Raw genomic sequence first — 20,866 nt, 5'->3', positions numbered from 1 at the left:
AGCATAATCGTTTCATTCACCTCTGACAGCGGGTAGAATTAATATTTAAATAATGAAAAATTTAACTCTTCCTAGGGATTTTAAAACACCTCAAGCTTTATTGGGAAGCTACTTGAGAAAAAATGTTTGAGTTAGAAATTGTACATTTAGCTGTGTCAGCGTAGTGAGCTTAAAATTGTGGTGTCCCCCTGTTGCCTTTTGTTTTTTTACCAAAATATTGTAAATTGAAAATGTAAATCCCTGGCTTAAACTGAACAAACAATATAACATGATATGAACATATTAGGAATGTGGACTTCGTCAACAAAACACATCAGTTGTCAAGGAAATTCAAAAGTTGACATTTACCGATTGATCAAAAATTTTACAGACCTGTTTGTCATCCACAAGCAACTAAAAAATAAAATGGCTGCTATGGAGATGAAACCAGAAGAAAAGCCGCCCTTTTTAAGAAGTGTTTTGTGTCATGAATTTGTCAAATGCAGGTCTGACCCGGGGGGCAGAGGGGGAGAGTGAGGGGTGTTTAGCAGCTGCTCAGCCAGTCAGGGTGAGACATAGGGAGGCGGCAAGCGATGTGGGCCTGCTTTAATTTGATTATTTATTATTCATTTTTTAATCAATGTTTTTCTTTTTATTTGAAGTTGTTCTGACATATCTGTTTAGTCATTTTTACTGTCTTATTCTTTTATATTTATTCATATTTGTATATATATAATATATATATATATATATATATATATATATATATATATATATATATATATATATATATATATATATATATATATATATTTAATGCTCAAAATAAACCAATAAAACAACCAAATCAATTGAAAGGAGAGAGAAATCCTGCAACAAAGAGTAAAGGCACAGCAGATCTATGACAATACATCAAAGTACATATCTTGTTTCTTAGCATTTTAACAGTTCCTAAAAAAAAGGTTTAACCATTACTGATTGTAAATTTTTTTTAATTAATATCTCAAGGCTTTGGTGTCAAGTCCATCTTCTATAATAGCATAGAATATTTACATAGGTAATCATCTAAATTCTTTCAAAGTGTTTAAAAAAGTGGCCTTTTAAAGTTGCTTTTTTTCCTATGCTTTTTTGATATTGCATCACTTATGGAACAAGCTTCAAGGAGTCAAGTTAGTTTTTTGCCCTGAAATCAAAGTCATGACTCTACAACAGACAGTTTCTCATATCTATAACTTTATGCTTTTGCTTCCATCTCAGTGCTTGTTTGACCCTTTATTGAGATTCCCTACCTCCTCTCTGCATCTCTTTCATGGTTTTCTTTCTTCCTCTTATTTAATTTGATATCACATTAAAGCTTTGGAGGAGGAAGTTTTAGTATGCTGCATTTCAAATTATGAATTGTGATACACTTTAGCAATAGATTGCCTAATTTGTCACTGCATCCTGAATACATAAGAAGATTTTTCACTGTTACTTTGCAGTTGGCTGTCGCATGTTCAGTGGAACATTAAAGAGCTATTCATTTATGTTTGTTTAAATTTTAAATGCCATTAAAAGCTTTAAACATTAAATCATAATAGAGTTGAAGAGAGAGTTGTCCAGTTCAGTAGCAATGTAATTAGAGCGACTTACTGTTGTTTTAACTTTTTTTCAAGAAAACAAATATATTACCACGAACTGTCGGGTGGAAGAGGAGCTTAAACAGAAAGCTTTTCTTTTACTAAATTTGACATTTCTACTCGTGTTTATCCAACCCTTCTCAGTTTATTCACCTCAAAATCTTTTGATTCCTATCCTCCCTCATTTTTTAGGTGTGCCCCAAGGCTCCATTCTTGGGCCCTTTGTTTTTGGCATATATCTTTTCCCACTTTACAATATCTTTTCCACCCTCCTCTCACATCAACTGAAGATTCAGTCCTGGTTCAATTTAATAAATTAGGTTCACCATAAACTCCAGTTGGTCCAGAACCCTGCTGTCTGCATTATCAAAAAAATTCCTCCTTCTCTACACATTTGCTATATAATTCTGGAACTCACTTCCATCCGACATCCTTAAGACTGATTCACTTCTGACTCCCTAAACGTGTCTGTTTAGAACCCATTTTTCTCAAAAATCTTTTCGGTTCCTCAAATATTATCCTTGTTTTTTTTTCTTGTCCAGTGTCCTTGGGCCTTTCAGTATTCATGTTATTATCATCAACATTGCTAAATAATAGCAATAAAAAAAAAAGATTTTAAGAACATTTCTGTAGAAGGAGTCACGTGCCAGGTTAGCCAAAAGGCTAGTTTATAACTGCTAACAATAACCCTAGGAAGAGGTCCCTTAAAGCAGTGAGCCAGATTTCAGCTTAGACAAGGAAAAAAATACTTTAATTAATATATTTGTCTACAAGTGGATGCATCAGAATGGAGCAGAGCTGGGAGCTTGAGGATAAGGAAATACTCAGAAACGCAGTTTTATTCTCTATCTATGTCCTCTATCATGAGAAAAATGCCACAAGAGCATGCTAAAAACACCATTTACATTGGAGAAGGGCTTTTAACCCTTGTGCTATCTTTGATGACCCCACCCTTACATTGACGTGTTCTCCCTACCATGACAAAGGTGGATGAAGGTGGAAAGATTTCATGTAATCCATGGACACCAGTGAAGATCAAAAATCATTGAAGAAAAAAGGTTCAGAGCACTGTCTAGTGGGTCTAGATGACCCAACTCCCAATGTTAAAATGCCTAGGATATCACAAGGGTTATAGAATTTCTGATGTCAGCCAATGGATTGTAAACAGCTAAATAAAAACCTGTATTGGAAAAGTACAATGGCAGACAACAACATTATGAAAACATAATCAGGGAGTGAGTAAGTTTGAAGCTCTGCAACTTCACCAACTGAATAACCCATCTGTCAATTACAAAACTACACTAAAAATGTGCACAAATTTGTGGTCTAATGATATTAAAACAAATAAATTAAGAATTTTCTTTTTTAAATTAAGTTATTTTAAACGAATTTGGTTAATCTTTTCTTTGGTGTAAGATCAAACTTTTTAACATAGGAGTCAACAAAGAATTGTTATTTTTTCTGCTCAGCCAGTAGTCTTTAATAAGTGGAATTTTAATATTTGGTGCATCCTTGTTTGCGTCAAATTTCAGAATATATTAGAAGAGGAAAAAGTATAAAACCTGCATTGGGGGGGGGGGTACTTGGGGATGGAAAATCCTACATTAAGACAGTTTGTTTTTTAAAAACCTCTGACATTTGAACATTTTTACAAACTAAATGGCTGCTGTGGTAAATTTTGACTCAAAAATTTCCCAGAAGTCACTGTTGGTTAAAATCCAAACCATGTACAACAAACTAAAAAAAGAGTGCTAAGCTGTTAATTGATCTTTTCCCCAATTTCCTGTATCAAATTTTTTTTCTTCCAAAAAATCTCCCAGAACTTGTAAAACAAAAAAAAAGGAGAATTTCATCATGATCCCCTCACCATGTGTCATTTTAAAGTGTTACCAAAAAGTCATTCAGGGCTGAGAGCAGTTTAAAAAATGACATCAATGCTAAATTCTCATCTTTTTGTTTTCTTGGCTTAATTTGTTCCATTTAAATTAAATAAATGTAACTAATAAACACGGGCAACAAATGTCTGGTAGCCGTTGTCACTTTAGAAGATGAGAGTGTTGGCTCATTTGAGGAAAAATGTTGTGTAATAGATCAGGAGAGTATTACAAGGGTCTGCATCACTTTTCTGTCTTTCCGATGTAATTTAGAGGCAATAATCATCCCATATTTCAACATATCTGTCAGCCAAATACAAGTTTTTAACTTCCCAAAAAATATTAACCAAGCATGGAACGTAAGTCTTAAAAACCTTTTAATTTGTGCAAAGTAGTTTATAAGAATCAGCCAAGTTCAAATGTTTGTCGGTCAGGATGACAGAACTTCACTGACGAAGGCAGCATGACAGCTCCTTCCTGGTCCTGACAGCTCCCATCCAGTGTGAACAATTAGAAATACTTCATACTCATAAACATAAGTGTGGATTTGTGGAGAGATCAGACTCCTGCTTTCACACTCTATACTTTCCATGACCCCCGATTCCCACCTTCTCTCTCCCTCCCAGTCATTTACATTTATATTGAATTAGAAGCCGTGGTGGAGAGCGAGTGGAGGCAGCCGAGACTGATTATAATGGGAGATTATGGGCCGACTGCACCACCATTATGTCGTGTAATTACAAAGAGAGAGGAGAAGGAGGAGGAGGACGAAGAGGAGGATGGGGCGCTTATTCCCAGATGCCAGGATCCATTTCATTTAGGGAAATAATGCCTCTCTGCTTTCCCTTGCACTTATTCCACCTGTAAATATTATACAGAGTGGAGTTCCCTCCCCCGTGTTACATTGTTCTTTTAGCAACGGCAATTTATTGGAGACAAATATCATACAAGGTGTTAAGGAGGATGTGTGGGTCCCCCTTAAGGCTTTTAAAACTGCATTTCAATCTGCTTTATGGCTCTATTTGATTGCATCGATCTGGCAGCGTAATGCATGTTGGATTACTGGTCATACACTCAGGAGAAGGTCTAATTGGTTCAACATAATGTAAAGCTTGTTGGAAAAGAACATCCATTGTGTTCCCTCACATAAAGCACTGTCGGAAACAGCTAGAAGGAGGAGCGGTAATTCCATAGGCTGACTCTTTAAATCCCATGTTGTAGGAACTTTAATAGCCAGGGATGTGCCGCTAAGTTGAAAGGAAATTACAGGAAGCCCAAATCAATTATGCTGCAGCATTTAAAATCACAATTAACCTAACTTCCATATGTTTGAATCCCAACCCGTACAGTTTAAACGCATTCAGAACTCATTTTTTGCTGCCAGCTCTCACCAAATAACCCCACTTAGTGTTTATGTTCATCTTCATAAAACGGTGTTAGTTGGAATAATGGAGTAACTTTAAGGAGAACTTGGTTGGGAATTGGCATTGATGAGCACAGCAGCTTGGGAAAGACTTAAGGCCCTTTAACCCTTGTGCTATCTTAGATGAACCCCCCCCCTTACATTGACCTGTTCTCCCTACCATGACAAAGGTGGATAAAGGTGGAAAGATTTCATGTAATCCATGGACACCAGTGAAGATCACAAATCATTGAAGAAAAAAGGTTCAGAGCACTGTCTAGTGGGTCTAGATGACCCAACTCCCAATGTTAAAGTGCCTAGGATAGCACAAGACTTACAAGGGAAGGAATTAAGAGGGTTTTAAACCCATTTTAAGTGTTGTAACTGATGTTACCGCCCTTCCAAGCCAAATTTTTGTTACATGAAAGACAGCGTGTGCTGTCTGTATCTGCTTTGGAAAAGTACAGCCACACTTTGGACCTTTTGCTTGTGGCCGTTTTGCCGTGCGCATGCTTTTGGTGTCACTTGTCAGCGGAGGTGCACATGCGGCTGAGAGAGCATATGAGCAGCCCCTCCCTTTCGCACTGGAGCAGGAAGGAGGGAGAGATTTTTTAAGCCACATCAAAACAAAGTAGTGCACACTGTGTCTGCGCTATTGGTGCGCCACTACCCAGGTAACGTTAAAAATACCATGAAGGCTGAAACTTATCGACCATGTAAAAGCTGATGACATGGCACAGGTACCAAACAATACCAGTTTCAGTACCCCATCCCTAGTCCAGTATATCCAAAGGAAGTTTTTAATTTATTATTGGATGGCAGTTGCATATACAGCTAGGCAGCCATTTTCTAGCAATGTGTAAAATCTTGCAATTTTCACATTTTCCCACAATATTTGAAGCGGAAGCTTTTCCTTGAGCAATCTTTACTAGATTTCAAACACATGCCACCATGTTAAGTTTACAACCACAACTGAAGTTTATAATAATAATAATGGATTGGAATTTCTGCACGTTTCCAGTTGCTCAAAGCGCTTACAATGTGCATCCATTATTTATTCACTCCTTATTCAGACTTGGTGATGGTAAGCTTCTGATGTAGCCACAGCTACCTGACAGTGGCGTGGCTGCCAGTACTCGCCTACGTACTCTGACCATCACCGGGACATTCATACACATTCACACACCAGTGTCTTGCCCAAGGACACAATGACAGTTGGCTGGGGGGAGCATGGATCGGGTCACCAACCTGCTTAACAAGAAGCTGCCACTGTCACGGTGCCCCCAGCCGGCTCCTCCTCATCATCAGGTCCACCTGCTGACACCAGCTGTGCCTCGTCATCATCATCATCAGGGGCCGGGCTCTTAAGGAGAACCAGGACCTGTCCTCGACGCTAGTTCGTTGTACTCCACGGTGCTTCTCTGGCCGATTCATGCATTGTCTCGCTCTGGTTCTCGCTTCCACGACAAATACCTTGTTTTGTCTATTGCTCAGGATCCCGCTCTCGTCTGGAACACTTGGACTGAACTCACCTCTCGCTGTTTCCTGTTTCGACGTCCCTCTGGCTTCTCTCTGGATCACGATGTTCGTCCGTCTGCCGAGTATCCTTCCGGGTTCCAGCATCTGGGTCTGCCTTAGCCTGCTAGCAATGACAGCCACCTTGAAATAAAACAAAAACTAACTTTTAGTGCCTTATACAGAATTAAACTCCTTCTTGGGGTTTTCAATCTATCACCTCCTAACTCCTTGAGCATAAGTGGGAAGGTACTTGGAAAAAAATGTTGGTTTTGAAGTTTGTAGATTTTGAACGGCATCAGCGTTGCCGTTCCCCTGATGCTCACACCTTTCATACTGGAATATCGTGAATATTTAATGCAAGCATCTTTGGTTTAAGCTGTATAATATAATGTGACGTACAATGGGAATATATTAGGAATGTGGGTGCAGTAAAACAATCAATAAGTTAAAAATAATTGCCAAGGAAATTCAAATATGGACTTATTGAAGAAAAGTATATTCTTTTATATAATTTTGACTGCTGATCAAAACTGTGTTTGAACCCAGAGAAAAGTGAATCAAAGAATAACAGGAAACGTCTGAGATGCAGTCGTTGCTCAAAATGCCACAAACTTCTGAAACAGGAACTTTGCATCAACCAAATAACGCCATACAATGCCAGTTGCAGCTTTGGCTCTTTACATTTGCCCTATTTTTACTAGTAAATTGTTGACTACCTCAAAGAGAAGTGCACTGTTTTGGTGTTAAATGATAAAAGAAGGTGAAAAAAATAAAATAAAAATAAATAAAAAAGGAATAACCCGGGTCTGTTTGTTTTGCGTTTGTTCTAAAGTGTTACAAAAGGATCAGATCAGACTCTGGATCAGTAGATACCCTAAATCAAATCGCCAATTAGGATCGGAGTCAAAAAAGATTGGGATTTTTCATTGCTCTGCAGTTTGCATTTGATTACAACTCTGCAGCTACATTACAGTCGTATAGTTCCATTACACTTCATCAGCCAGACAAAACTGTAGATTTCAAGTAAAGACATGCGCATTCATTTGAAAACACTAGTAGAAAGGAAAAGAAAAGTACAGGTTTGAAGCAAATGGCACTGAATAATGCATGCAATATATATTTAATAAAAAACCATATGCACAAATGGCAGTATTCAGTTGTGTGTTCATCTGTCAAGGGGAGCGAAGCTGTTGCACAGGGTTATGGAGAACAGTATATAAATGATCTCTACAAGCATTGTGTGTGACAGCACAGCAGAGAAGGCTCATTGGAAAAAGAGCTTAGCTGCCTCTGAAGAGCTCCATCGCTCAGGCTTTGCTGCACCAAACCCCCCTGAATCGGAAGCAGGTATGGTTTTGTGTGGAGATGTTGGATCCATTGGAGTACTTGCTATTCTTGTGTTTGTCTACAGATGATTCTAGGTTCAGATCAAAGAGTGCCCCGACTTTCAGGGAAACAAAAGGTAGCTTGTGTTCTCTGGTTTTCAACTTTAGCACAGCAAAAGGCAGTTATTCAGGAAAAGATTTCAGATCTCACACACTTTATGGGAACTTTCAACTTTGTTATCGTACGGCAAAAAAACTACTCTAACAGTTTTCAGCACAATATCCATCAACATGAAAAAACAAATGTGACTGGCACTATGAGCAGCAGTGGCTCAGGCGGTTGAGCAGGTCGTCTAATGATCGAAGGGTCGGCGGTTTGATCCTCGCTCCCCCCAGTCAACTGTCGTTGTGTCCTCGGGCAAGACACTTCACCTTCCCTGCCTCCAGAGTGGCTCCACTGGTGTGTGAAGGCATGTGAATGTCCCGGTGATGGTCAGGTTCATACCTCTGTCTGTCTGCCCCAGGGCAGCTGTGGCTACAACAGAAGCATCACCAATTATAAATAAGGAGTGAATGAATAATGGAGACATTGTAAGCACTTTGAGCGTCTGGAAAAGTGCAAATAAATCTAAACCATTACTATCATGTGAACAGAGACGACATTTAGCGCATTACAAAATTATTATTTGTATTTTTAAATTCTGTGTTTTATAATTAAACTCATGGATGACATAGTGTTTCGGGGCTCTTTGGATCACTGACATCGATCTCAGACACAGATAATTAGCTTGTCAAGTGACTTTAATTAAAGGAAAAACTACTAAAGAAAGACGTTCCACAATATCAAGAAAATCAAAATATTTCAAGCAATACGGGAAAGAACAAGGATCTCTCTGCTGCTGAAATAAGTGAAATAGTGAAATGTCTTGGACAAGGTATGAAAACTTTGGATGTATTATGAAAATGTAGGCGTGGTCATCGTACTATTAAGAGATTTTTTTGGCACATATTTGAAGCTGCTGGTGTTTCTGGAGTCCCAGAAACATCAAGGAGGAGGACCCTTCAGAGGATGGCCACCCCCCCAACCCCACAAAGCAGAAATGGCTGCAGTGGGCCCAGACATACAGTACATGAAGAGGAAATTTCAATCAGTCTTGTTCACTGATGAGTGCCATGCAACCCTGAATGGTCCGGATGGATGTAGTAGTGGGTGGCCACCATGTCCCAAACAAGGCTGCGATGTCAGCAAGTAGGTGGCAGAGTCATGTTTTGGGCTCATGGGGAGAGAGCTGGTCGGTCCCTTTAGGGTCCCTGAACGTGTGAAAATGACCTCTGAAGAGTAGGTGGAGTTTCTGACTGACCACATTCTTCCTTTGAAACGAAAAGAAGAACTTTGCTGTCTGTAACAAAATCGTTGTCATATGTGACAATGCAGCATCGCATGCTGCAAGGAGTACCTCTGCAGTATTGGCTGCTTTGGGCATAAAATGAGATAAACTGATGGTGTAACCCCTAACCCTAACTCCCCCCCAAGCAAAATATCCATTAGGATGGGAGGAAGCTCACATCCAAACAGTTGCTCTGGGAGGCTATTCTGACATCCTGGAAGGAAATTCAAGCAGAATCTCTTCAAAAACTCCCAAGTTCAGTGTTGGCAGGAATTGTGATGCTGTTATGCTACAAAATAAGGCTTCCTATGTTCAAATGTAACTTGACCTATTAAGATGGTTTTGATTGGAACAGTTTTTGATTACAATAAATATCACCTCCTAATGCAGCAAATTCAACAAGTGACCATTTTCAGTTCTTCAGAATCTTTGAATAGTTGCAGAACTCTGTTGTGAGTATTATTGGGGATTTGTTTTTGAATATTTTTATTTTTGAAAAAAAAAAGTTATCTTTAGGTTAGTTCAATAACATTTAATATATACTCTGATGGTTAGTGACTTGAAAATGATGCTGACTGTCACTCGCGTTGAATATTTAGAAAAATCATAGAACTATATATTTGTAAAATAATTCAGAACCTGTTGTACCTCTGCACCATGGTCAAAAAAAGCAGGAGCAACATCCAACCATGTACATTTTGTTAATGAAAAGCTCATAATCTGTTTTACTTGTTTAATTGTTAATACGGTATAAATGGGTACACTGTTCTAGTCTAAATAAGTCTTCGGTTGACTTTTCTTTGCTTCCAAGAAAACATTTTTCCTGGTTATTTTTACAAGTCATTTTATAGCAACAGTTCTGTCTTTTCTGCAGTCATGTTAAACTAAGGGAAGAAAAAAAAGGATCAGAGCATTTTTGCCAATCAGAAATCCTTTCATGACATGCAGGTAATACGTTTATTGAAGATCCTCCTCCCCTCACCAGCTCTTTCCTAGGTTACATCATAACTGCATATCTGCGTTTAAAACACAAGTAAGCTCTGTTGAAGAATCTATTATATCCTCAAGACAGTTTTGTCCAAATTTAAATGCATGTTTAAAATATTCATCTTAAAAATGAAAAAATGAAAAAGGTATCTAAGAATCCTGTTTTTGTAATTTTTTTTTCCTCTTTCAAGCTAAATGGTTTTGTGAACAGAGCAGTAGCTGTTGACAGCAAACGCAAAGAAAGTGCACACTGTTTTAGGGTGTCCATGTTCAGAATTACCCATAAATATAAGGATTAAAACTTTGAACATCCTAGCTCCAATATTTCAAGGATACTATTTAAACTTTATATTTGCTTGCCAACTAAACACTTGTAAAATCAAAAATAGTACAAAGTACCTGTGCTGGTGTGTTTTACTAAAGAAACAAATTTATGTTTCCTCCGTTTTGAGTACAATAAGACTTTTATAGGCAGCAAAAACAGGATTAGTGGTGTTTGTATTTCCTACTCTAATACCATAATTCATTATAAAGCTTTCAGCTTCAGTTGACTCGCTGCATGATGGCTCCATCTTGAGTTCCTTTGTTCTGTGCACATTTTTTCACTGTATTTTTATCTATTTTTTGGTCAGTGTTTGCCCGTAAAACACATTAAAAGCAAAGACAGAGAAAGTATGGTATAGCCATTTCTAGCTTTGAGGTTACATATTTTTCAAACCATCAGAATACATTTTTTGAATAGTGTTGAATGTTGATGTTAGGACAGACAAGCTCTTAGCTTTATGTAGTGAAAAACATGTCTTAAAAGTCCTATTTAAATGAAATAAAAATCAATGTCGAAGAAACTAAACTCAAATGATGCAGATCCCAGCTGCATTATTAAAAAAATCAAATGTATGCTTTAAAAGAATAATTAAAGTATTCTAATTTGACTGTTTTTAAGTTGCACATAATAATAATAATGATGTACACCTTATTCCAGGGGCCACCACTGCAAATTAGATTGGTGGTTTGTACCTACAGAGTTAGGGACAAGTGCAGGGGTCTTGCCCAAGGACCCACAATGGATGAGGCTCATTGTGCACCCTGGGAATCGAGCCCCTGATTTCACGCGTGACAGTCCTGACCTTAACCAACCATGTAATAATAATAATAATAAAAATAATAATAATAATAATAATTATTATTATCATCATTATTATTATTAATATTATTATTATGCGCTTTTATTTTGAAATTTGTTGTGGCTCTGACAGGAAGTGTGCGCCCACTGTTCTTGTCGTTTCCGTCGCCGTGCTCTTAAGTCACATTTAAGATGTTTTCGTGAACTTTAGCACTGGAATCAGTTTGTTTGCAGCTGTCAGTCGCACTCCGGAGCCATGAGCGCCGTTCTGCCTCGGATAGAGCAGCTGTCCTCCAGAGTCATCAGGGTTTTAGGCTGCAACCCGGGACCGATGACTCTGCAGGGAACCAACACTTACCTGGTCGGCACAGGAAAAAGGTGACCACAATAATGTTGACCTTTGACAGAACTCAGAGGGAACTTTACTTGAATAGTTATAATATTCTAACGTGGAATAGTCTCGTCGAAGCAGCATCTTAAAAAAAGAAAAACTTTAAAACCAACGAAAAAAGCAGGTTTAATGGGTAAATCAAATGCTTCTTGAAAAAAAGGGACTTGATTAATGAATAACTATGGTTCCGTGCTGGATATGTGCAGATAAACTATTGTATTAAAAAGAAAAAAAGATAATAAAAAGACAGAAGCAAAACCCCACAAGAGATCGTCAAAGACTAAAACAAAAACATACAATTTAACCAGAATCTGATCAAAGGTTTAAATAAAAATAAAAAAAGCACAGTAAGAAAATGTTTTGGTTAGATTTAATGTGTGTTCGTTTGTTTGATGATTGATGTTTTTGGGACATTCCCTTGAAAAGTGTTTGGTGTATTGCATAAAAGAAATTCACAGTCTTTAAAACGAATACAAACAAAACTGAGTCCTCCTTATTTGGCTCTCCAGGGGGTACTCCAGAAAGCAGGTTATGTGAGTCTCACGGTAAGTTTGAGGCTAAGGAAGTGGATAACCGCAGCTTTCGGTTCCAAAAACATGTTTCAGGATATGTCAAGTTGCCATAGCAACTCATGCTCTGAACATAACCTGGTCTGGAGCAGGTTTAGTTGAAGGTTAGTTTGTTTTCAGAGAGGTGAAGCAGCATGGCGTGTCCATTTGAAGATGATTTAGTGGATGAAGAAGCTCAGATAATACTTTTTCCACCGTGAAAGGGTGATAAGACCACATATGGATGTTGTAGAGATAAACTATTTTACTTTGATCTATCTTAATTATTTGCTTCAGTTACGATAAATCTTTTTTTTTTTTTTTTTTTAGTTCAGTCAAGTTTTAGGTTTATATTTCATATAAGTACAAGAAAATGATCCAGCTTGTGATTCTGTCTTTAATTTTCCAAAGTGCTGCATCAGGACGAACCGTTACTGCTTCATTCTCAATAAAACTAGAATTTTAGAAAACTTTGAGGTCCTGGAGGCTTGCTGCTCTCTTTCAGGCGTGTGCTCATCGATGCCGGAGAGCCCTCGGTACCTGAATACATCAAGAACCTAACAAAAGCTCTGGGGGAGTTCAGCACCGGCATCCAGGAGATCCTCGTCACGCACTGGCATCACGACCACACTGGAGGAGTAGAGGACATCTGCAGAGACATCACGGGTGAGATCCTCCTTCACATGTCGTCACACTCGGAACTTCTATTAAGAACTTTTTATCGATCAACGTCGGGAAAAAATACAAATGAATGATGGGAAGCAGAAAGAAACTTAACTCTTTCTTTCATGAGATCAAATCAGATTTTCGTGCCAAATTAAACCAACATGCAAGTCCATACATCCACAAACCTGTGTACACGTGCATTCAGACCTATTTAGAAGATAAATAGGTGTGTTTTTTAATCATATATAATAAAAAAACAACAGTTTTTAATGCAAAACAAACTGATGGCTCATTGAGCACTTTTATTTTGCTCTTGTTTGTGTCATTTTCACTTTTTTTAACTAGCTAATACTTTATGTCATCACTCCAACCATCCCATAATCCTGTGGTCTCCAGGCCACAGTCCGTTTTAATGTCAGACAATATTTTCACAAACTGCTCTGTGCAAGTTGGGCTCCACGGTGGTGCAGTGGATGGCGCCCATGCCTCACAGCAAGAAGGTTCAAGTCCCAGGTGGGTCCTCTTTGTGGGGAGTTTGCATGTTCTCCCCGCGCATGTGTGGCTTTCCTCAAAAACATGCTTTGTTGGTGAATTGATGGCTGAATTGTCCCTATATGTGTGCATGGGCTGCGTGATTGTGGCCCTGCCACAGACTGGCGACCTGCTCAGGGTGCAGCTTTTGCCTAGTGGCTGGGTTCGGCTCCGTAAGAGAGTATAGTTTATCTTCACCCTCTGTAAAATATCTACAACTGGTTTAAACTTTTTTATATTGAAACCATAAAAATTTTCCATTAACTCTTAACTGTCAAAGTGGAAGCTAAAAAAATCACTTCAGCCTCGTCCAAAATGTCACTGAAACTAGTGTTTTCTCATTTAAATAATACAAATGGGAACAGCAGCATCTCTGTAACATTAGACAGCTGGTTTCTGAATGTTATAAATGATTATGGCACATGGGAACCGTTGATGAAATACATTCATATTTGGAGTAAAGACTCCTGGTTTTTGGCTGTTAAATGAAGGTTTCTTTTATTTTGAAATGGAAGGCTCTTCAGTTTCCTCACTGGCTCTTTTCTGTGAAGAGAAACCTTCCAAATACATTTGTTTTCTGTTAGCTTTGCTAGCTTAGGGGTTTCAGTTTAGCAGTTTAAGAAAGTAGTGGACGTGTGACGGAGCCACTTGATTGGTTGATTGGATGTGGTTAAGAGAATTCAGTAGTTTTCCACATTTTTTCAGAATCAGATCATAAATAAAAAAAGAAAAAAATGTAGGTTGTGTGTGTTTTTTTTTTCTTCTGCAGTACAAACTGTCCCACGGACTGGTACCAGTTCACAGCCTGAGGGTTGGGGACCACTGCTGCACAGTGGTTTTACAACCTCCACCATGAGGGAGCATCTGAAACTGCAATTGCAATAAACATGTCCACTTTATGACAAGAGAGACATGTCTTTGTGCTTCTTCTGACTGCAGGACCTGAGATCCGAGTCAGCAAACTTCCACGCTCCACCCGAATCCCCGAGATTGCTGGAAACAAGAGCTACACCTACCTGAAGGATGGAGATGTCATCCACACGGAAGGAGCCACTCTGAAGTGAGTTCACGTATCCAAACATTAGCATGTTTGTGTGCAGAACAGTGCTGTGTACACAGATACATATGCAGAGATAACAAGTAGGATCAAAAGTAATGAAGGAAAAATTAGCTCTTTTTTTTTTTCCTCTGAGGGATCCTCCACATCGGTGACTGACCCCTTCTCAGTGAACGGGGTCACTGCAATGGCATCTCCCGGGTCTGACTCTTTTGATCGGATCTGGGGGGTCCTGTGGTAGTGTACTCCGTGAACTTGCGTGGGGGGGTCACTGATGTGGACATGTCCCCAAAATATCGTTGCCCCACTTCAGGAAGAAGCCAGGTCTCTACATTCCATCATTTTATCACTCTTTTTTTATCATGGTGTGCGTATGTGTGTGTGTGTCTGTGTGTGTGTGTTTGGGGGGGGGGGGGGGTGTTGTCGGCACTGTTTGTCTTGTCATCTTGTTTTTAAATGTTATTGTATTTTATGCACAACACTTTGAGTGACATGTGTTGTTGTAAAAGTGCTTTATAAATAAATTTTGATTTGATTTGATTTAGTCATTATTGGAGTTGCAGCTCCTAAACTCTGGAAGGTTCTCCCCTTTTCTGTGAGGTCTGCCAGAACCATCAGTCATTTTAAGACACTTTTAAAAACTCTTCTTTTCACTCAGGATTTAGTGTGTCAGCTTGTTAATTTGGCCGGGGCATTAAATATCAAGACAATCTGCGTAACGTTAACAAGAAGAAGAAAACTCATGTAACCGTTTGTTTGTGCAGCCTTGTATTGTGTGAGCCAGACACATTATAAACGTACATGGATTAAACACTTGGCCCAACACTCAAACAACAAAAACCTGATTTCCCAAAATATACAAACTCCACAGTTCAAACCCAAATCCTGCAGTCTTCCTAACAAAAACAAAAAAAGAAAATGTTCTAGAGGAATATGAGGTTTGACAGTCTCACGCCTTTGGTGGGAGGCCGCTCCGCCTCACTCGCTGGAACGCCTTCCAGCCGTCAATGAAGCTCCTCGTGTTGGACGATCCGAGCTCTGTGCGATAATATACTCCCTTGAACATTATGGGGAAAATTATCCGAGCTAGGAAACATGATCCATATGAGAGATTGCTTGCTCCTCCGTGCTCATGGTCGGCCGTCAGCTGTGCGTTCCCCCCCTTACAATGCTCCAGCGTCTCCTTAAAAAAAAAAGGTGTGTCACCTGGCTGTCACCTGGCTGTCACCTGGCTGTCACCTGGCTGCCACCTGGCTGCCACCTGGCTGCCACCTGGCTGCCACCTGGCTGCTGGTCCTGTTCAACCAATGGGGTGACGACAAATACAACACATGACCTCAAAAGTTCATTGAAACAAAACCTGTGAAATAAATACACACGTTTTTCAAGTTTCAGGTCATGGTCAGAAACTGATTTGTAGTGGCAACCATTACAAATTGATTGGTTGATTGGTTGATGTTTGTGCCCTTTAGCTGCTCAGCTATCCACTCAGAGGCTAAATCTGAAACGTTGTCTTCCCACAGAGTTCTGTTCACGCCTGGCCACACGGATGACCACATGGCTCTGCTGCTGGAGGAGGAGCGAGCCATCTTCTCTGGAGACTGCATCCTGGGTGAGGGCACGGCGGTGTTTGAGGATCTCCACGACTACATGAAGTCACTGAAGATCCTGCTGGACTCCAGCGCTAACCTCATCTACCCCGGTGAGTTTTGCTTCTGCAGGGAGCTTCAGCTTCAGAAGAGCGGACGTCTCCACACCTCCTTGAGCTGCTGTCCTGCTTCTTTCACAGCAGCTTCTGGTGACTAGGAATGAGGATGTCTAGAAAACTTAGACTGCGACTGGAAGTTTGTCCCTCCTGTTCTAAAGGATGGTCTGTGGGAAGTCCCACAACTCCTGTAGCTGTGGTCAGAAGCTGCAAATAATGTTTAGTAGTGTTGTTTTCTTCTGTAGATTCACTAAAGGAAGAACCGATTCGAGTTTAAAAGGTCAAAGTTCTAGATTTCTTGCTGCTGCAGAAAACCAGAGCTGTCAGCAGAACCATTATGCCAGTTTTTTTTCTTTTTTTCTTTTTTTAAGATGTCTTTTAATTTGAAGAGATGAAGTGCATTTTACATATGAGGGATTTTCTCTACAGTTTACTGCAACTGATGGGGGAGGCAATTTAGCCAACTCCTTGTGATTGCCTTTTTTACAAGCAATTAGCCATTCAGATTCAGAAGACTTTATTTATCACAGGGGGAAATTTCTGTTTTAGCTGAGCTTCGATCAACCAAGTAACCCCAGACAAAAACCATTCAACAGAAGATCCACCTCTTCTTTCTTGTCCAGTGTGATTAGCATCGATGTTGCCTCCAACAACAGAGCTTTTGCCCTTGCAGTATAGCAACAATTAGTTGTGTAAAGAATCCCATGACATGTTTCCACCCAGATTCTCTCCATCTATAAGAACTGGTTGATTGTTAAGCGTTCGTCACAACTACCCTTACGGACAGAAATGAGCTGCTTGTGGAGGAAAAACCCAAACAGAGCACACAGGAGGCTCCCAGGAAATATTAAGGTCGCAAACGCTTGGTAAGCAGCGTTAGAAATAAGGGGGGAAAAAATGGTTCTGGCAAGTAATATTTGGTTGTCCTCCCCAGTTTTTGGTTGTCCTTCCATACCAATATTCAACAGCAACGAAACCTACTCAGATGTCAGTTTTTACATATTTATTTCTTCTACACATCTATCAACTGCCTCTTATTATGGACATTTAAAAAACTCTTTAAATATAAAAAAAAAACAACATTTTAGTAAATATTGAAGCATCTGGTTACACAAAGTGTTGCCAAAAACTTGAAACTAATGTCTTAATAACTAGTATCTTTGCACAGATTTAAATATATTGGTTATTTTTTTTCTTTGGTTTTGATAATTGTTGCTTAAAGAATATAAAATACAAAAACTGTTGTACAAATGTAGAATATCATAACAATCCCATGGAAAAAGTTTTTTTTCGGCTCATGTCAGTCAACACTGTTATGAGTGAAAGTTAGTGTTTTTTGAACGTGTTTTTGGAGACATCTAGCGGTCGCGCCAGGTACTGTTGTTCAACACATTTATTTCTTTGTTGAAAAGTGCACATGTAGAAACAGAAAGGATTCGTTGGCATGCACGCACTTCGTTTGTCAGTGGAAAGAAGTTGCTGCATACGTCTCAATTCAGAGGTTGCCAAAAACTAACCCTTGAAACTTGAAAAATAGTCAAAAAATACCAAAATGTTAAATAAAAGCCTTGTTGTCACACGGACAACCATCAGGTTCATTTTTGGTTGTCCTCCGTGAAATCTGGTTGTCTCGTACATGAGGATAACCGCTTATTTCGAACGCTGGTAGGCCCGTAGTGCAAAAATGTTCATGCACATTTTTCCTGTGGTCACACTGCAGGCAACGGGTTGCTGTGAACACTTCAAGTCTGCTTGCCTGTTAGAAATGAGGAAATCAGACAGAGTGTAGTTTGTGTGTGTGCATCACATTGCCCATCATCTGCACAGCATTTTCGTCGTCCCTTAAGGTGGATCTAACTAACATAAAAGTCCACCCAATAAAAAGCAGTTCCATGTGTATACACTTGTTTTGGCCGCTAATGTTTATAAAAATTGTATTTAAATAAAACTATAATTCTGGACCAAACTAATGGGCATCATTTGATTCCACCCAAAGATGTAAAGCGTTCTGGTTTTCCCTGCAGGTCACGGCCCCGTGGTTCAGGATGCTGGCTCCAAGATCCAACACTACATCAGCCACCGAGACCAAAGGGAACAACAGATCCTGGCTGCCATCAGGGACGGAGCAGGGAAGCCGTTCTCCTCCATGGAGCTCGTCAGGATCGTTTATAGGGTCTGGAGAAAAGCCTGTATTGCTTTCACAGCATCACCGTGATGAGACGGGCTGCAGAAAGCCAAATGAAATAACTCTGTGGCTGTTGAAGCTCCTCCCCTGTTAATGACTGAAAAACCTGTCTGCTGCCTCGCCTGCAGGACACACCTGAGCACCTGCATCAGGCGGCTAACATCAACCTGGTTCATCACCTGACAAAACTGGAGAAGGAGGGAAAAATCACAGTGGGTATGTCACTTTTTTAAAATCATCTTTTTCAGAACTAATCTCCCCATTTTTCCTTTTTAACATGTAAACTTGTTCTCTCAGTGAGTGACTCCACCAAAGACACCAGATGGAAGAGTAACCTCTAAACCTCCACGGACGACATGGACTGAAGTCAAAAAATCACCTTAAAGCTGTTTATGGCATCATAGATCTTGTTTATTGATAAGTGTGTTTAAAAAAAACAACAACCCGACAACCTTTGAATGTTTAAAGGTCAACAGAATTTTGCTTTCCCTGCAATGAAATGTGACCCCCAACTCCAACTAAGCACCCCTGGATTTACTACATGACAATTTATCTACTGGAGCAAAAGATCAATGTCATTTTCTTCCAATAATATGACAAAAATGTGTTTATTCGTGTCTAATATATGCATTCACATGGATAATGTATTGATTGTTTCAAGCAGACATTTATTTCCTCTTTGCAAAACCTAGACCTGCAGGTGTAGTACTCGGTCGATGCCACTAGAGGGTAGCATTTGCAAACTATTTGATTTGTGATGATAAAATGTAACAGAAAGAAAAAAAATGTCTTTTTTTTCTAGAGACTGGTGAAGATAAATGTTTTGTTTCACATCAATATGTTGTCACTTGTTTCCTGCCACGAACAGTTGTTTTCAAATATTCATTTCTGGATTTAAGCCTAAAGACATCAAAATGAAAGCAGGTTGCCATAAGGAGATGTCAGATGCTTTGTGTGAACTTTGATTTGTGTTTTCACGCTGAATCCCTCATGATTCAAGCTGCTTTATGGGGACTTTATCGTTCTTAAGCCTCACGTGACATCAGAGGACTTTGGAACTTTGGATGTAGGATTTAATTTAAAGATTTTAATGTGATGTTTTTTTGTGAACTACAGTTACATTTGTGCGACACACAGTTTAAAAAGTTTAAATGGGAAAGAAAGGTCAAATTTTGTCATTCAAAAAATGTGTTGGGGGCTTCAAAGAAGTCACACATGATATCAAAGGACTTTGGAACTTTTCATTTAGGAAAGATTTCATGTAAAAAAAAGTTTTAGCCCCCCCCGAACTACATTTAAATTAGCATTTAACAGCGTCTTAGAAGGTCCAAATGGGAGGGTACGTGTAATACATTTCCCACGCAAAAATCGCGATAAGAAGGTAATATCTTGTCAAAATAAAAGTATGAATAGTTTTATTTGGTAAAACTATGCCCCAAAATACAATGAACAAACATATATATGTAGAAGTTTTTCACTACGTACTTCTATTGTGGAATGAAACATTTCTAAATAGTTTTTTAAAGAGGAGGATGGTTTGGGAAGCTGCACGCGGAGGTGGAGACGGGCAGCTCTGCGGTAATGAGATGAGGGGAGGGTGGAGGGGGAAGAGGAGGAGGAGGGGGGGGGTCTACTGGCAAAGATAAACAGCCGAGGAACCTCTGAGCCACACGAACATGGCGGCTCCAGCTCCGGACGTTCCTGCTGCGTTCCCTTGATGACCGACCGCGTCCCGCGCCTCGCGCCGCTCATGGCCGCTCAACTCCCCGGCAGGTAAGTTTCCTGTCATTCTCCGCGCGACACCCCCCCCCCCCCCCCTTCCGCCCCTTACTGCTCCGCCAGTCCAGCCCCCCAACAAAAAAAAAAGATATATCGGTCGTCTTAAAGGTTGTCAGCCACTTTTTAGTTGTTGTTGTTTTGTTGTGTTTGCTCCGTACTTTTGTGATTGTTATTTTGCCGTCGTAAAAACAATTGTGCGGCGCGATAAAACACGGGGGGGCTTCACTGCTGTACAGGAAATAACGCTCCCGATCGAAAGTAGTGACAACTGGAGGAGGAGGGGGGGGGTCTACTTGCACCTTCACAGAAGGCACACACGTTGCCGTTTCCTTTGTATTTTTAATACAAAATGATCGCTACAATATACATATATATTTTTGATCGTTTTATTGTTTATTAGGTCAGAGGTAGGATTTTTAGTCATCGGTCATCGCAGCTCGGACTTCCTTAAACACCTTACAAGACAAGCTGTGGGGCATAAAGTACCATTTCCGGTTAGAAGTTTCAAATCAAAAGGTGCTACATGGCGTAAAACGCACGGATTTTTTCGTTAGAGGTGTCGGTGTGGCCTCAAAATTAATAGGTAATTTGTTTTTCGATACAATTAGTTATTATATTTAGGTAATCGATTATGTAATACAGAATTATACATAGAAATTTACTGTAATTATTGATTCAGGAGACTACTTTTTAAACGTTAACTAAACGAAGTGCTGCTGAAAACCAACTCATTTTTTCTTCTTTTTCCGAAATTCACAAATCTTTTTGATAAATTTATGTTCAACAACA

The 20,866-nt window shown here is 39.5% G+C and overlaps 2 protein-coding genes across 6 annotated transcripts in view; both read left to right on the top strand.

Annotated features, from left to right (window-relative positions):
• Positions 1–11,347: 11,347 nt before the first annotated feature.
• On the top strand, positions 11,348–19,135 carry lactb2 (lactamase, beta 2). 2 transcript variants are annotated; one of them, XM_078934366.1, is made up of 8 exons: positions 11,352–11,593; positions 12,660–12,820; positions 13,256–13,333; positions 14,291–14,411; positions 15,932–16,110; positions 18,138–18,286; positions 18,427–18,514; positions 18,596–19,135. In XM_078934366.1, exons 1-8 carry the CDS (start codon positions 11,472–11,474, stop codon positions 18,637–18,639), a joined length of 942 nt encoding a protein of 313 aa, XP_078790492.1. In that variant the 5' UTR covers positions 11,352–11,471; the 3' UTR covers positions 18,640–19,135. The 2 variants fall into 2 exon arrangements, with proteins under 2 accessions (XP_004078790.1, XP_078790492.1); XM_004078742.5 differs by lacking the exon at positions 13,256–13,333 and having other exon boundaries at positions 11,348–11,593.
• Positions 19,136–19,893: 758 nt separating this feature from the next.
• LOC101175434 (nuclear receptor coactivator 2) overlaps positions 19,894–20,866 on the top strand; it is a 74,783-nt gene continuing 73,810 nt past the window's right edge. For 3 of the 4 annotated variants that reach the window (XM_023964774.2, XM_023964775.2, XM_023964773.2), the window contains exon 1: positions 19,894–20,071. The gene's annotated coding sequence lies outside the window, so the exon portion shown is untranslated. The remainder of the gene's footprint in view (positions 20,072–20,866) is intronic. The other variant, XM_078934364.1, reaches the window with a different exon arrangement.

This window comes from Oryzias latipes, chromosome 17 (assembly GCF_053564925.1).
Source record: "Oryzias latipes strain Hd-rR chromosome 17, Olatipes_Hd-rR_3.1".
Classification (NCBI taxonomy): domain Eukaryota; kingdom Metazoa; phylum Chordata; class Actinopteri; order Beloniformes; family Adrianichthyidae; genus Oryzias; species Oryzias latipes.
Note: the sequence above shows the minus strand (reverse complement) of the source record. Positions and strands in the feature narration are given on the sequence as shown.

What these genes read in the sequence shown, in the direction of transcription:
- lactb2 (XM_078934366.1), top strand. Translation starts at nt 11,472, where the DNA reads ATGAGCGCCGTTCTGCCTCGGATAGAGCAGCTGTCCTCCAGAGTCATC. An exon ending in CGCTAACCTCATCTACCCCG is followed by an intron (nt 16,111 to 18,137) that starts GTGAGTTTTGCT and finishes TTTTCCCTGCAG; the next exon opens with GTCACGGCCCCGTGGTTCAG. An exon ending in TCGTCAGGATCGTTTATAGG is followed by an intron (nt 18,287 to 18,426) that starts GTCTGGAGAAAA and finishes CCTCGCCTGCAG; the next exon opens with GACACACCTGAGCACCTGCA.